The sequence below is a fragment of the Triturus cristatus genome, chromosome 3_1 (genome assembly GCF_964204655.1).
Source record: "Triturus cristatus chromosome 3_1, aTriCri1.1, whole genome shotgun sequence".
Classification (NCBI taxonomy): domain Eukaryota; kingdom Metazoa; phylum Chordata; class Amphibia; order Caudata; family Salamandridae; genus Triturus; species Triturus cristatus.
This window is the reverse complement of record NC_140583.1, coordinates 999,265,055-999,280,360: the sequence shown is the minus strand read 5'-3', so window position 1 is coordinate 999,280,360 and position 15,306 is coordinate 999,265,055. Positions and strand designations below refer to the sequence as shown.

The following is a 15,306-nucleotide window of genomic DNA, read 5'->3' as shown; positions in this document are numbered from 1 at the left end:
CCCTGCCGTGGCAGGAATCGAACCCTGGTCCCGGACCGGTGCTCTGCATCGAGGTCTGCCGCTCTAATCATTGAGCCACACTTCTCCACGAATGGTAGCGGTCTCACTCAACCCCGTCCAGTTCCAAATCAAGCGTCTGGAGTTGGCACAGAATAATCTCTGTTGCTCATTACCAAGCTCCCTCACACACACACAATTTGACGCAGCTTCTAGTGATAGCCCTGCCTTGGCACATGCGCCTACTCTGCTTTTGCTTCAAGCGCCTAGGGGATCTTATACACAGTGCACTGTGCTCATTCCAACGTGGATCTCGGGGCCATTGCTCTGCAGTCGGTGTGCTGGGCCAGACTAGTGACTCTGCATCAGTTCGCTTTCCTACCAGGTTATTTCTGTAAACAGGATCTGGCTAATAAGCAAAAAAAACACTGAAAAGGACCGCTTTCTTATGTTTTTGACTCCTTAAAAGGGACTTATACATTTTTGATCTTATAGGAATAGCTACTTATCTTACAGTCCAAGACACTTGGGGCAACAGCACATTAGTCCTTGGCTGCATTACCACGATATAGACAGGAGACCCCGCCCATCACCCCCGCCTCCTGCCCACCCACCCTCACAGTTGTAAGTGTTGGCAGACGTCGAGCTTCTGTGTTGCTTGCTCTCCCTCCTCAGGCTCCTTCGACATGAAAAAGGGTCTCTGTGTGGTTCTGGTGGGGTTTCAAAGGTGCCTCTCTCTGGAGCAGACTGTGCCAGGATCCTCCCCTCTATTGCCATCAGATCCTTCAAATGGAAGAAACAGAGAGATGAAATAGAGGAGGAAAGATAAGCGTAGGACCCTAAGGAGAGAAGCTCAGGGGTGGGGACTGCTGGGAACTTGGTGGCCAATTAGGAGAGGAGAAGCTCAGGTGTTGTCACTGGAGGGGGAAGGGTGCCCACCAGAGAACAGACTGCACAGGGGCGGTGGGTGACTGGAGCAAGTGAAGTAGCAAAGGTGCCATGAGCCCTAAATGCAAGCAAGGAAGGAAAATAGGCATTATTCTGTGATTTGGTAGTTAAAACCGCTATAATTTGAGTGCAGTCGGCCTTGCAGACCCGGGGCCCCGGTGCCACTGCACATAGTGCACTATTGGTAACTATCTCCATCATTGGAGGGGATTATAGAGGCCACACAGAAAAGAGAAGGTTTATGGTTGGTCATTACAGACAGCAGGCACCAAGGGAAAGAAACTTCAAGGGTGGTGGTGCCTGCTGAGAACAAGGGGCCTCATCTACCACAAAATGCCATTTAGCTCCATTGTGCTGCGTCGTTTTCAAAGCACAGGGATGCAGCCTATTAACAAGAATACAACGCATCCCTGTGCTTTCCCCTACGCTGTCACACGATTGGCTGCCTTTCGGCAGCACAGGCGCCCTTGCGTCATTTTGCAAGGGTGCCTCTGCTGCAGAGATGATTGTTTCTGTCCAGGAAGGGACACAGTCCTGCACAAAAAGAGTCACTAATGGATGTTTCCTCTTTCTATGCATGCTGCAGAGTGCAGTATGCATAGAAAGAGGAAAACATGAGTAGAAATAAACGTATTTCTCCTTGTTGCGCCATTCCTACGCCTCTTATGGGGAACCATAGGATTCTGACGCATTCCCACTTTTACAAAATGTTGTAAATCTGGGAATGCATCAAGTTCCATGGATGTTGCATGGAAACATCCACAGCAACACCAATGAAATGCCCCTTTCACGCAGAGTAATGAGTGAAAGGGGCTCATATTTACATGGACTTGAAAAGTCACGCAGGTTAATTTTACGTGGCCTTGTAAATATGGGCATGCATACTGAGCCGCCTGTGGGTATAAAAAGGTGACGCACCAGCAGCGCAAGTGGCTTGTAAATAAGCCCCATGGTGCGTATTCCGGAGGCAAAAGGTCTAGGGGTGATTGTGAAATGGGGTACTGCCCTCACTGAAGACACAACTCAGGCATGGGACTGCTGGAGATATGGGCGCTGAAGACAGAGAAGAGTCAAGAGTGATCATTACAGGTGGTACAGGGCCCACCGGTGAGCACAAGGATCATTGGCGGTGAATACTGGAGACATAGTGGTCACTCGGGAGAGAGATGTTGTGGCAGGGATATCAATGGTCATAAAACCCTTCCATGGGCATTTCATAAAAAGAAGGAGATGGAACAGCATACCCCTGATCTTCTGTCATTGTATACGTTTATAAACCACCCCTCCCCCATATTAACATCCCTCTTTTCCTAGTACAGGGGGCTCTATTTGCAGATAATTTTATTTTTCTTCCAGAAAGTTCAAAAAGTCCAGCTTATTCGTTTAGTTTATTGAATTGTAATCTTTCCTTTGAAGGCTGCCCTTATCCACATCCCCTTTACTACAGTGTTTACCCCTCCCAAAGGCTGCTTCTAAGCAATGTAGGGCTTCCTTAACAGCAAGGATGCATTACTTGGTTACGTTGGAATCTTAATGGGGGAGCAGAGAACCAAAGTGTTTTTTGTACCACGAAAACTGAAAGGAGGCTCTATATGCAAAGTGAGTGTTGGGGGGGAGGGATGAGCCCAAACAGTTTGCTAATGTCTTCCAATTGCTATTTATCAATCGTCAATATGATCAAACATTTAGTAGTGCTGCAAACCCATGAGCCGACAAGCACTTGAGAGCAGAAGGCCACTGACATTCTTTGAAGATATTATTTGATTGGGACGTTCATGTGACTGATTTTGCCTCGGCTCTGCCTCTTTTTCCAAGGAAAATCTAATCAGTGCCATTCGCCCAAAGCAGGCACAGACCTTCATTTAACCATTGCAAAGGGGTGATTTTGTATAGTTGTTAAGCTTCCTCCTAGTGTCATCGTGAGGGTTTTGAGGGGCCCCAGGCACCAAATGTATATATTTGATTTGTTTTACCCATTTTTTGCTAATTGAAGCCCCATGCCATAGAATATTGAATTTTAGGTTAAAGACTGAGGTAAGGAAATAGACAGAAGGGAAAAAAGATTAACTTTCCCAGGACCGCCTTTTTAGGTGGTGGTCCTGGGCAGATTCCCACTTTGTCCATGCCTTAAAACCTCTCTACTTCCTCACCCACCATAAGCAGGAAGACACAAAGATAGACATTGAGAAAGACTTATTACATTTTCAATCAATGTAGCAAGCAACCAAGGGGCATAGTTAAAAGCCCCAATCACCACTGAACTTTTTTTGATTCTCTGGTGGCGTAGCCCCATTTACCATACTTACAAGGTGGCACTAAGCCACGTATGGTAGCCTAACGTCACCTTGTAAATATGCCCCTTTCCGCCGCAGTCCTCTGAGGCAAAGCAGCATACAATGGATGTTGCTGTGGGAATTCCACCGCAACACCGATTCCTTTTTGACACTGCCCCAGATTTACAAGGCTGCAGCAGCGCAAAAAATACTAACTTCGTGGCATACCAAGTGTTAGAATGGCAATACGAGGAGAAATTATTAATTTCTCCTAATTTTTTGCTCTCTCCATGTGTGCTGCATTCTGTATCACACATATAAAGAGCAAATTGTCATAATTGATTATGTGCAAGACGGTTTCCTTTCTGCACATAAACAATTGTCCCTGCAGCGCAGGCACCCATGCAACATGGCGGAAGGGTGCGTGTGGTGGCACTCTGCAACATTTTTTACACCAGTCCTAGGGGAAACACAGGGGTGCATCATATTCTTTTGAATACGGAGCATCATTGTGTTTTAAAAATGTCGGAGTATGGTGCTACCAAATTTGGCACAGGTCCGCACTGAGACCTTTTTTGTAAATATTCCCTCAAATTTGCTACATTGCTCAAGGGGAACAACAGAGCAGAGTCAAATCTACTAAGAATGGCCTGCAGTCTCTGTCATCCCTGTGTTGGTGCTGTAACAAGGCTATATGAGTAACACCCAGGGGCATAGTTACAAGCGTCAAAGTGGCATCCCATGGATGTTGCTGGGGTGTTCCCACACAACACCCATGGGCTTTGATGCTGCCCCAGATTTGCAATATCTAGTAAACATGGGGCAGCCCCAAAACCTTACACCTCCCTAGAGCAGGCCTAACAAGGAGAAATGTTTACATTTTTCCTCAATTTTTCCTCTTTCCACGTGCTGCAGTCTCCAGCACACATAGAAAGAGGAAAACGCCTCTTGTGATTGTTTTTGTGCAGGAAGGTTCCCCTTCCTGCACAAAAACAACCATGCCAACAACACAGACACCCTTGCACCATGGTGCAAAGGGGAGCTGTGTTGGTGCATGGCGGCTAATTGTGCGCCATTGCTGGATAAAGCTAGAGGAATTCACCTTATCTTGTAAATACAGTGTTTTCCTGCCCTTTGGAATAAGCACAGGGCAGTGCAGCAAAATGACTTGCAGCACTGCCCTATGCCAATTCTTTGTAAATATGCCCCTCAGTCTCGCATCACTGTGCAGGAATGAGTGTGTGCTGTCTAACACAGGATTTGTACTGGAAACATACCCTACCCTTCGAAGTACAAATTCCAATGCCTAAAGAAACTCTAAAGAATCCCACGGGCATAATTTGTTCTATGTACTGCAGCACATATACAATGTGTTGAAGTTTGAGAAATTAATAAACTTCCCTTTGTTAGCACCTGCTTCAAGGAGGAGCTCGTTTTGATGCAAAGCCCACTCTGGCTATTTTAGCAGATTCGGCTTTGCATCAAAACCTATGGGTGTTTGCAATAATACACCCGAATAACGTCCCTTTGACGCAAAACAGCACAAATTGGTTTTTGCTCTCAGAAAAGGACACCTGTCAACAGCAAAATACCTTCTGCGCTGGAAAGTATATACCTATGTGCCGCTTTGTAACATTGCAATTGCTTAGTAAATTTAGGGATTTGGTTACTGAGGGCACAGTATTCCCGATTCTCCAGGGAAGTACAGTTGCAGGGCTGATCACGTTTATGTCTTTGATGGTGACAGAACCAACCATACAGACTACTGAGCGAGAATATATAATCCACTGCTGCGTCTAACCACAGCACCACTAGGTGGCAGTAAAAGACAAGGAACACACTAGATGTCTGATTTAGCTCCCGCAGAGAGTTTATAGTTCACAGACGAAACAAAGGAAACGGGGAGGGGCAATCTGTCATCCACCTGGCAACCTGACAGTCACTCTGTCCCCAGGCACTGTTACCAGGGTACGACGCTGCACAACAACTGCACTCTCATGACGAATCACCTCCGGGGGATGTGGCGCAGCAGAAACGGGCTCTTACAGCCACAGAGGAGCCTCGGCATCTGCCTGCTCAGGCTGCATGGTTCTCAGGTTTGCCAAATGAGATTCCATGCGTCTGTGTAAAATAGAGGAGAAGGGAGGAGAAGTGCAAAGCTGGTGATGACGGAGATAAAAGGCGCGGAGGGAAGGAAAAATGTCTGAATGGATGGATAGTTCGATCCGGCGTTGGTCTGTTTATGGTTGGATGGACTGAGCGAGTGAAGAAGGGATCCAGATAATTGGAGGGCTGGCTGGAACAGGGATGTGTTGTTTATTTCTGGGCGGGTAAGGGGTGGATGAAGCAGGTCTGGATATGCTCTGCATTAGGACAGGAGGGCGCAGCTGCGCTGGACCAATTTTCACAGTGGGGGTGCGGCCATCAATGTTAGATCACTGACGTCATAGGGATTGTAAAAACCATGAAGTACCACACTAAGAAGGAGTGTTGCAGATGAGCCACACCAACGCAGCTGGAGTGTAGTAAGGGTGCAGTATGTACCCGGTGGCACGAGCGTGATAGGTCAGAAGGATTTAGCTTAAAAAAATGCCATATTTTACCCTAGACATTAACACGAAATTGATGACTAAAATGAAACATAGGGAAATGTGCCTTTCTTAAGCATGCAATAACAAGCTCACATTTCAATTGCAATTTCACTACTTGGCCAGACCAGGCCTCTTCCACTTTCTATCTTTCAGTTAATTTTCTTCTTCAATAAATAAATAAAACGCTTTTACGAAATTCTGAACTATGCAATATTATTTGATAAGTGATTCACACTTGACTTGCTTAAATGTGTCATCTCTGTAGAATGTGCTGACTTTAAAAAGTATTCATTCTTTCTCTGAGCTACGTGTTTTCATCATATTAAGATAGTGTTAGCTGCCACATATTGACAATGCAGACTGCTAAATAGTATATTAGACCAATAATGCTTGCATAATGATGTGAATCTCCTGACTTAGTATTGTAGATTGCAACTAGAATGTTTCTGCCTTTAGAATAGTTCATTGTTGCACAGTGGAATAATGGATAGCTGTAGGAAGGTAGGATCCTTCTACATGTGTACCCCCATGTTTTGCCTGGTGCTAAGCTGGTTTTTGACTGGTTTTTGACTAGACTGACTGGGATCCTGCTAATCAGGACCCCAGTCTATCTGCTTTCTCCTTAAACTGTTATGCTATGTCTTAATCTTAATATAATCTTTATTTCGACTTTGTAAAGTCATAAAAGAGAAGACAAAACATATACAATCAAATATACAGAATAAGCAAACACCCAGGATATACGGTTACATCGACTGGAAAAAATGAAGTTCATATGATACAGTTAATATTTCATATCTTCAAAAAAGTTCTTCTAATGTTCCAAGCAGCAGATAAAAACTTGCTGACAGCAAATACAGTCGAAGGGGATAGGTCGGATTTCAACAGACGATAAGCGTCCAAATGATTCCTAAAACCCCAGTTTCTGCAGATTGGAATGATCCATTTTTTCCTGGGTTGCATGTAAGATAAACAAAAAAACATAAAATGAATGTCGCTCTCCAGCTCGTTTGTACAAGCTGGGCAATTTTTGGGAGTTGGTGGGTGCCAGCTGCTAGTGAGGGCTCTAATAGGTAGTGCATTGTATCTCCATTGTAAAAATAATTTCCTGAGACCAATGGGGTTTATGTCATCCAAAACTGTCTCCAGTTTATAGTAGTCCTTCACTGTTAGGAAGGTGGTAGACATAGGCCCCAATGTGGTGGATGTTAATAAGAGAGTCAGATTGCGATCATAGTACAGGGCAACTAAATTTTTTCGGGATATGGTACTGCATGCCTCTTGTGGGTTTGTCCACAGAGGCAGTAGGCCCATCGCCGTTAGCTCCTCTTTTATGTACTTGAGCCATGGAATTTTACGTAAAGCTATATGTTGGTATAACTCCATGAATTCACAGCGGTAACTCCGAAGTTCGGGGGTTGTCCAGAGTCGCTTCCAAAAGGTTAGGGGCTTCACACCTAGTTCTTCCTTAATTGATCTTAGACCCATGTCAAGCCTAAGAGGGAGGAGTGGTGTGCTCAATGGAAGAGCTGCCAAGTTTCGTAAGAACTTGTTTTCTGTTGAAACAAGATCGAGGACACAATTGTTGCCCCACAGTTCACCACCATATAATACTGCCCCCCGTGCCTGCATTTTGTAAATTTCTAGTGGTGAACCAATAGGATGTATCATGGATTCTTTCCATAGGTTCAAGATACCCCCTGCCTTTTGTGTCAACTTTAGGTTTGATTTTATCTGGTGGTGGGACCATGTCATTTTCTCATTCAAGGTCAGTCCCAGATACTCAAACGTATGGACTCTTTCTAAGCTAATACCATGAATAACAGGATTAGGGCGGGATGACCTAGGAGGATTAAAAATCATAAATTTTGTTTTATCCGTGTTGATCTCTAGCCCCCGGTCAGCGCAAAAGGAAACGAAGCCATCCAGGACTCGCTGGGCACCCATGGGAGTCTTAGCGAGTAGCAAAGTGTCATCAGCAAACATAATAGCTGAGATACCTATACCAGCGAGACGTGGGGCGTCTCTGTTTGGTACTTCGTTCAAGTGGGAGATAAGTCCATTTACATAGAGGCAAAACAGGGTTGGTGCCAAGACACAACCCTGCCTTACCCCCCTTTCAACGGGGAAACTAGCTGATAAACCTCCTTCTCTCCCACATCTAACCTTTGCAAAATTATTAGTGTGGAGACGCACTATAATCTGCAAAAGAGGTGCTGGGAGGCCCAGGTCCTGCAACACAGTCCAAAGTTTCGAACGTGGGACCAAATCAAAAGCTGCACGTAAATCAACAAAAATAGTATAAAGGGAGCCCCCCTCCACCCTGACCGTCTTCCAGAAGAGCATACATAGTCTGAAAATCTGGTCGGTTGTTGAAACGCTCTTTCTGAATCCAGCCTGATAGGGGCTCAGGATGTCAAACTCTTCCATCCAATCCAGAAGATGGTTTAGGATCAGCCTTGAGAAGAGCTTCTGAGCCACATCTATCAGACTGATGGGCCTGTAGTTACCAGGGAGCAAGGAGGACCCCTTTTTAAAAATAGGGACAACTTCTGCACCCAACCAAGTAGGAGGAACTGGCATACCCCCAAGAATTGCATTAAATAATGCGGTGAGATATGGTGCCCAGACTCTTGGTTCGTGTTTATACAAATCGCCTGGGACGCCATCCAAACCAGGAGCTTTGCCCGCGGGGAGCATCAGTATAGCAGATTGAACCTCACTCAAGGTGAAATTAATATGGGCATCAGGACAGTGAATAGATAAAGGTGGGGAGTGAACCCCCCTATATAAGGCACTAAAATGTTCCTCCCAAACTTCGGAGGCAATGTTTGGAATCACAGCTGAGATGGGTTCGGTTGAACCAGTAGAGACAATCAGCCAGAATCTACGGGAGTCTCTGCACTGGAGGGCAGATGTTAATTTATCCCAGTTTTCGGATGCCCACTCAAGTTTGGCATGATGTATTAGGGTCTTATAATTATGTCTCTTCTGTTTGATTACCTCCCTATTATCTTTCTTTTTTATTGCTGCCAGCAACTCCCTTTTAGCGGATTTACACGCCCTGTTGTACCATCGGGACCGACCATATATCCTTTTAGTACAACGAGCAGGTGGATTAAATATTTCAGCTAAAGTGGAAAATAGTTCTTTATTGACCTCAGCCAGTTTTTCACAATAGTCAGGGGAAGAGGGGTGGTCCATGAGCTTTACTACATCATCCAATGCATAACCAACCCTCCCATAGACTTGGGAGAGTTCTCCCTGGTTGGCTGCCAATTTCGCCCACTTGAGTCTACGTTTGTTATTGGTCAGTGTAATTTTATTCAGTGTTGGAGACTTGGGTACTAAGCAAGGGTCCCCGGGGCAAAGACCCGTTAAGGATACTTCCAGCACCAGGGGATTATGATCACTCTCACCCCTCGAGAGGACCTTAAAGTCAAAAACTCTATGCCACTCCTTGCACTGAAGAAAAATATAATCAAGTCTGGCCTCGCGCCCTGGTTTATTAAACGTGGGCCTTGAAGGATTATCAGAAGCTGTTCGGCCATTGCAGGCCCTAATTGAATGGGTCATTGTCAGAGAGGTAATTTGAATAGCCAAAGGGGCCCAAGACCTGACCATTGGACCAACAACCTCTGGAATATGCCATATTTCGTCCTCATCATGATTTATTTGGTCCACCAACCCCAAAAGTGGTTCAAAGTGGGAATTAAGATCTCCAGCAACAATAGACATTATGCCCTCAGGGATCTTGGTTAAAACATTAGATAAGACATCAATCACCCCGGATTCCGCACACACATTCATGGGCCTGGAATACACATTAATCACTGCTAGTTTTGTGCCTAAAGACCAATCCAATAACACACAAAGGACATCTTCTGACCCAGTTTCCAGGGTCGTAGCAGTACAACCCAAATGGGTTGCAACCCAAGTGGTTAGGCCACCAGAAGGCCGACCTCTACCACTCCACACAGCCGGGATGGAAAAAGAAGCGTAACCCAATAGGTGACAATCTTGCCTTGCCCAAGTCTCTTGGAAACAGCATATATGATGTAAATCTATAAATGAACCCCACAAGGGGCAATCAAGCTTGCTGGATAAACCAGCTATATTCCAAGAGAGAACTTTATGTGTGACTAGTTGATTTACAGTGGGGCTGGGTTTGTTACATGTAATAGGTTCACTCAAAATCGAACTAGCAGTTGGAGGGGTAGCAGAAGAGGAGATGCAATTATAGGATTGCGTAGGAGATAGCATCACATCAACAGGAGAATTAAGAGAAACAACCTCTGGACTTAGTCAATAGACCTCCTCAAGACAAGCGTTATGCTATGTACTTAGGTACACTCCAGATTGGATACTGGGGGTACCCTTGTCAGTCCCTAGCATATGGTAACCATGTACCCAGGGCATAGGTACCCCAGAGATCTCCCATGGGCTGAAGCATGTATTATGCCACCCATGAAAGGCCATGCAAAATGAAGCTACAGGCCTGCCATTGCAGCCTGTTTATGTTGGTGCATGCACCACTTAATTAAGATATAGGTTTACTATTTCTAAGGGTCACTGCACTTACCCATAAGTCACCCCTCTAGCAGGCCTTTACAATGCAGAGGACAGGGTGCTTGGTTCTAAGTGAGAGGGTGCCACTGCGTGGGGAGAACACCTCTGCAGCCTACGGAGTATATTCTCCCAGGTTGTCAGTGAGACAGCCATTTATGACATACAGAGTGGCATTATGCAACCGTGTGATGACCAACTCTAAAACGTCTGAAACTAACTCTATCGTGTTTGGTGGCAAACATGCCTCAGAAGCGAGCTTCTTGGGGTCCCTGGTGTTCCCGGTACCAGCCTTCAGCACAAAATGGTTGCTGCCAACCAGAGACACATTTCTACCCTCATGCTGCTGAGCCAAGCCCGAGCAAGGGAAGGCAGAACAATATGCATCTTGTAACAGGCAGGTGTGATCACCTCCCAGGCAGGATTTAGTGTATTAGGGCTGGGTGGGTGCGCTTACATGTGACTGAAAGTCTGCGTGAGGGGCACATTTGGTGTCCCTGTGCATAGTCCAGTTCAAACCAGTCCTGGTAACAGTTGGCTCCGGCTCTGACGTGAAACTGGACAGAGGACAAGGGAGTAACCTCCCCACTGTCCAGACCCTTCCCTGGGATGGTCCCCTGAATCTGTCCAACCCTCTCCTGTGGGTATAAAAGAGCTTACCTGGCTGTAGGACGTTAGATTCTACGTGGACAAGATTCTGAACCAGAAACCACTGAACTTCGACCGTCTGGATACTCTGGACTTTGTTTGGGTCCAACTTCATCTACCTCTCAGTCTGAAGCATCATCTGTGCCCCTGAACCATACAGGATCCGTGCAGGACCTGTGGAGCATCAAGGACAACTGAAGATATCTCCCTTGGAGTGAAGGAGTCACTCCCCTGCTTTCACAGGCACCGTAACACTGCTGTCCAGTCTGCTGACCCTGAGCTCCTATGGACTCCGAAGGCTTCAGCAACACAGGAGGTGGGTTTCTGCATTCTTTGAGGTTGGAGCTGTACTCTCACCAAGTTTGAGGTCAGAATCCCTCATGGGGGCTGCAATACCCGAACCCCTGTGCAATGTGTACATTTGCAAGTGCATATGCTTGTTGGCATCTCCTGAACAAGTGCATTGGTCTCCGAGTAGCCCCAACCTCTGGCACTATTTTCTACCAAAAACGTTGGCATCCTTGCACCAAGTGCTCCGTGGGCTGTTGTTTGGTGAAATTGCTCGAGGTCCTCTCGCAACTCCTGTGCCTCCAGCCTGTGGGTCCACTTGAGGGTCAACTTTGCTTTTCTTGGGCTCCCCTGGTTGCACTGGGCCTGCCCTGACTCCCCTTGCTGTGTTGAGTCTCCTGGACCTTGCTGATCTGAACCGTACACATTCTTGACCTTCTGCCTGGGTTGCCGTTGCCAGGGCTTGTTGATACTCCCGCCAGACACCGACTCTCCAGCACCCGACATCCTTTGTGGGACAGCTCGTATCCAGCTCCTGGTCATCCTCGACGTCTCCTGGACCCCGTAGCTACAGAGTCAAGGACTCCATCAAAGCACATGAAGCACCTGACATCACTCCTGAGTGACCCAGACTCTATCCCCTCTGCTTACAGGTACTCTTCAACAAGAATCCACCTTTGGATTCCAACTGACACTTTTCCTTCTTCCAGCAGCGGCTCTTCTTCGAAGTCCTCCATTGGGTTCGACAGCGGTTTCCGACTCCACTTCAGACCTATGCACCCTGCTTCCCTGGGATAGGGGACATGGGTACCTCGGTATCCACGGGTGGGGTGGCTCTCCAACCTTCCATCTTCCACAGGGTTTCTTCGAAGTCCACTGGGAAGGGTCCTTAAACTCTAAAACTTCAACCGCGACGTTACCATAGAATTGTACAGATCACGCGGTCGTGCTCCCACACTGCACCCGTCCTCCGTGGGGTCCCTACTTACTCACCTTGGGTGGTTCCTTGGGGTCATAGCAATTCTACGTCCTCTCAAAACTGTCTTGACTCGAGTCGTGGTTCTTATATCACTTTCTTAGTATATGGTTTTGCCCCCCCCCCCCCGGGGCCCACTGTGTATTAGTGTTATTTACTGTCATTTCTGGGTTTAAGTATTGTGTGATTTGTGATTATCTCCATGTACGAGATACTGTGTTGTACTAGATAGTGTTATATTAATAAACACATATTTTTCTAACAACCGTGTGGTTCTCCTTTCATTTGACCAATACTATAAGTTTGCATCTGGTAAAACAAGCTGCTTAACATTCCTTCAAGACTAAGCCTGAAGGCTGCTCTCCCCAGCAACCATTTGGATAGCTTTCTAAGGTTATCTTTGACCTCTTAAATCACCATAAGGGTTGTTTGGACTGGTGTAAGGTGTCCACTTTAATTAGTGGACAGCATATACCAGAGCAACTTCTAACAACAGCTAATAGTTTAGACTGCAGGGTTCTCATGCGAACTCGGAGTGAAGCTAATGCACATGAATGTTTAGCAACTAAGTTGACACTTGTAGCTAGCACCTTGCCGACTTCGTTCATTTACCATGGGAATGGAGGAAGGAGCAGCACACCATCGGACAATCCTTCTTCATTGGCTTAAGATGCCTAACATCAACTTGGATTGTTACATGTGTTTTGTGTATATAATATATACGTGTTCCTAGTTAGAGTTAAGGCAGCCCGGTTCAGGCCATTCTTCTGCGACTATTCTTTTTCCTTTGCCCTTTTTGCCCTATTCACTGTGAGCTACTGCTGATGGTGATCTTTGTCGCCTACTGTATTGTGGGTTTTGAGGTTTTTTTAATGGTTATGGCTACTGCTTTGACTATTTTCTTAGCTTAAATTTGGAACAGTTGTTACTGTGACTGCATGCTGATACTTATTTGAGAGAAGGGACTCGGTCGAGTTTCTGGAACTACTCTTCATGAGGAGTTTGACTTCAAATTAATTTTATTTGTGTTCCTTTGAATTATACTCTTTTCCAAAAAGACTCTTTATAGGTTCTGTTAGGTTAGGATGTACTTAGTGTAGAATGGGGATTCATTTCATTTATGGAACATGCTGTAATTCTTTTGATTGACTCTAACCATGACTTTTTGACATTTCTGTGAAAGGATTTATCTGATTTACTACTTTGGATAAAAAGGATAAAAACGAAATACTAAACTCTTACCTATAAATAAAGGTTTTCAAAACATCCAAAACTCTCATTATTGACTGACAAAATAACTGTAATGTTGATGATTATTAAGATATTTACGATTTGTACTCCATTCTAAAATGGTGGCAAAAATCTATTCACCTGAAGAAGACTTTTGGCACAGAGTTGAAGATCTTTATTGTTAAATTAAATATTACTTTGGCGCTATCAGGTTTAATGCAGGCCTCTGCAGCTCCTGCAGTACAGGGGCAACCCTAACCCTCCAGGGTACCCCTAGTCCTTCAGACCGATTCAGCCCAAGGGCAATTAATATCTGTGAGATATGGGAGACTGAGGAGCCCACATCACATTTTGCAGTAGAGCCCCATCATTTTACATTAACTCACTGGTTAGTGGTGCATTTTGGGACACACAGTCACAAATATATTACTAAAGCATAGCGTGGTAGTGCTCTGTGATTTACAGACAGCCTATTTTCCATTTAAATGGCCAGTAAATGTGTACAGACGTAGTTGTACTGATAAAACTACGTAGCACACAAACGATAATCTGTGGAAGTTGGGTTTCAGTAAATATGTATGATTTGCGCATCACCAAGTAAAGTGTCTTGATTTGTTTGAATCCTTTTAAAATCTTTGTTTCCATCAACATCAGAATTACAAAACAATGTACTTAATGTGTGCTTTCCTAACTAGAATATTTGCAGAGTTCATTACAGGAATTTAAAACCTGTATGTGTTAAAAAGTGTCATCCTACAGCCTATTCCTTCATACTTCCTATATTCCAGCAAGATTGCCACATTGTTCAGTTTACAAAAGCCTCTCAATTTGCAGTCAGACAAATCAAACACCAATCTCAATGTTAAAAGAATAAGCATTGATTTGTCAAAATAAATAGCCTGACACTTGACCTCTGCTTTTGAAGGCACAGCAAATGAGATGAGATTAAAAAAAGCATATTTTGTGCTCATTCACCTTCTGTACCTCAGCATGGTTATATTTAGGGTGCTACAGCACCCCTCACACCCCTATTTTCAGAGTCTATGGAAGGGTGAGAATAAAAGTCCAGTGGGAGGGGATGTCCCAACAGATAACGGTCTTGAGCAGGAATACATACTGGCCCCATTTTATTTGCTCTATATTTCAGTTCTTCTATTGTCTCTGATGGCTGCCAATGCCTTCACTCCACATCTTGTAATGTCTAACCAAATGTCCCAGAAAGCCTTGACTGGAGGAGCTCTTTACCACCACACCCTGTGCCAGGATGGGACCATATCTTCTCTGTATAGTTAATATAGAGGTTAGTTTTTTTACATGCATTTTTAACTGGGTAGGTTAAAGGTATTATGGTTGACGGGGTCAGGTGAAGTAGAGACACAGGAGCAACACATCAGCAAATAGTTTACAATCAACTGAACTTGTCGTCCGCAGGTACGGAAACGTTTTCTCAGAAGGCTGCTGCCCACTTCCACCATTGACGTGGTCTACTGCCTGCATGGCCACTGATCAAAAATGGGTTAAAAAACCAGGGACAGAGTCAGGGCTGGACTGGGAACCCAAAGCAGCCCTGGCAAATTTTGTCAGATCAGCCTCTATATGGTGTGTAGCAACAGCTCTCCAATACCTTCGGCTTGAGTTTGCTCTATATAAAAAAAAAAAACAAAGTTGCAATAGTGACATGTCTCCAAATTCTTCAACCTTTTTGGAGAGTATGTCCGCTTTTTTGGGCATGAAGCTGGTAATGCTAAACATGATGAACATGATTTACAAAAGGAGTCATAAATCTGAG

General features: G+C 45.1%; 1 protein-coding gene across 1 annotated transcript in view; it reads right to left on the bottom strand.

Moving 5' to 3' along the window:
* Positions 1–633: 633 nt before the first annotated feature.
* The window catches only part of CD164L2 (CD164 molecule like 2), a 133,465-nt gene continuing 118,792 nt past the window's right edge, over positions 634–15,306 (bottom strand). The window contains exon 6 of the mRNA XM_085646431.1: positions 634–780. Coding sequence (XP_085502557.1) covers positions 774–780 — 7 coding nt within the window. The 3' untranslated portion in view covers positions 634–773. The remainder of the gene's footprint in view (positions 781–15,306) is intronic.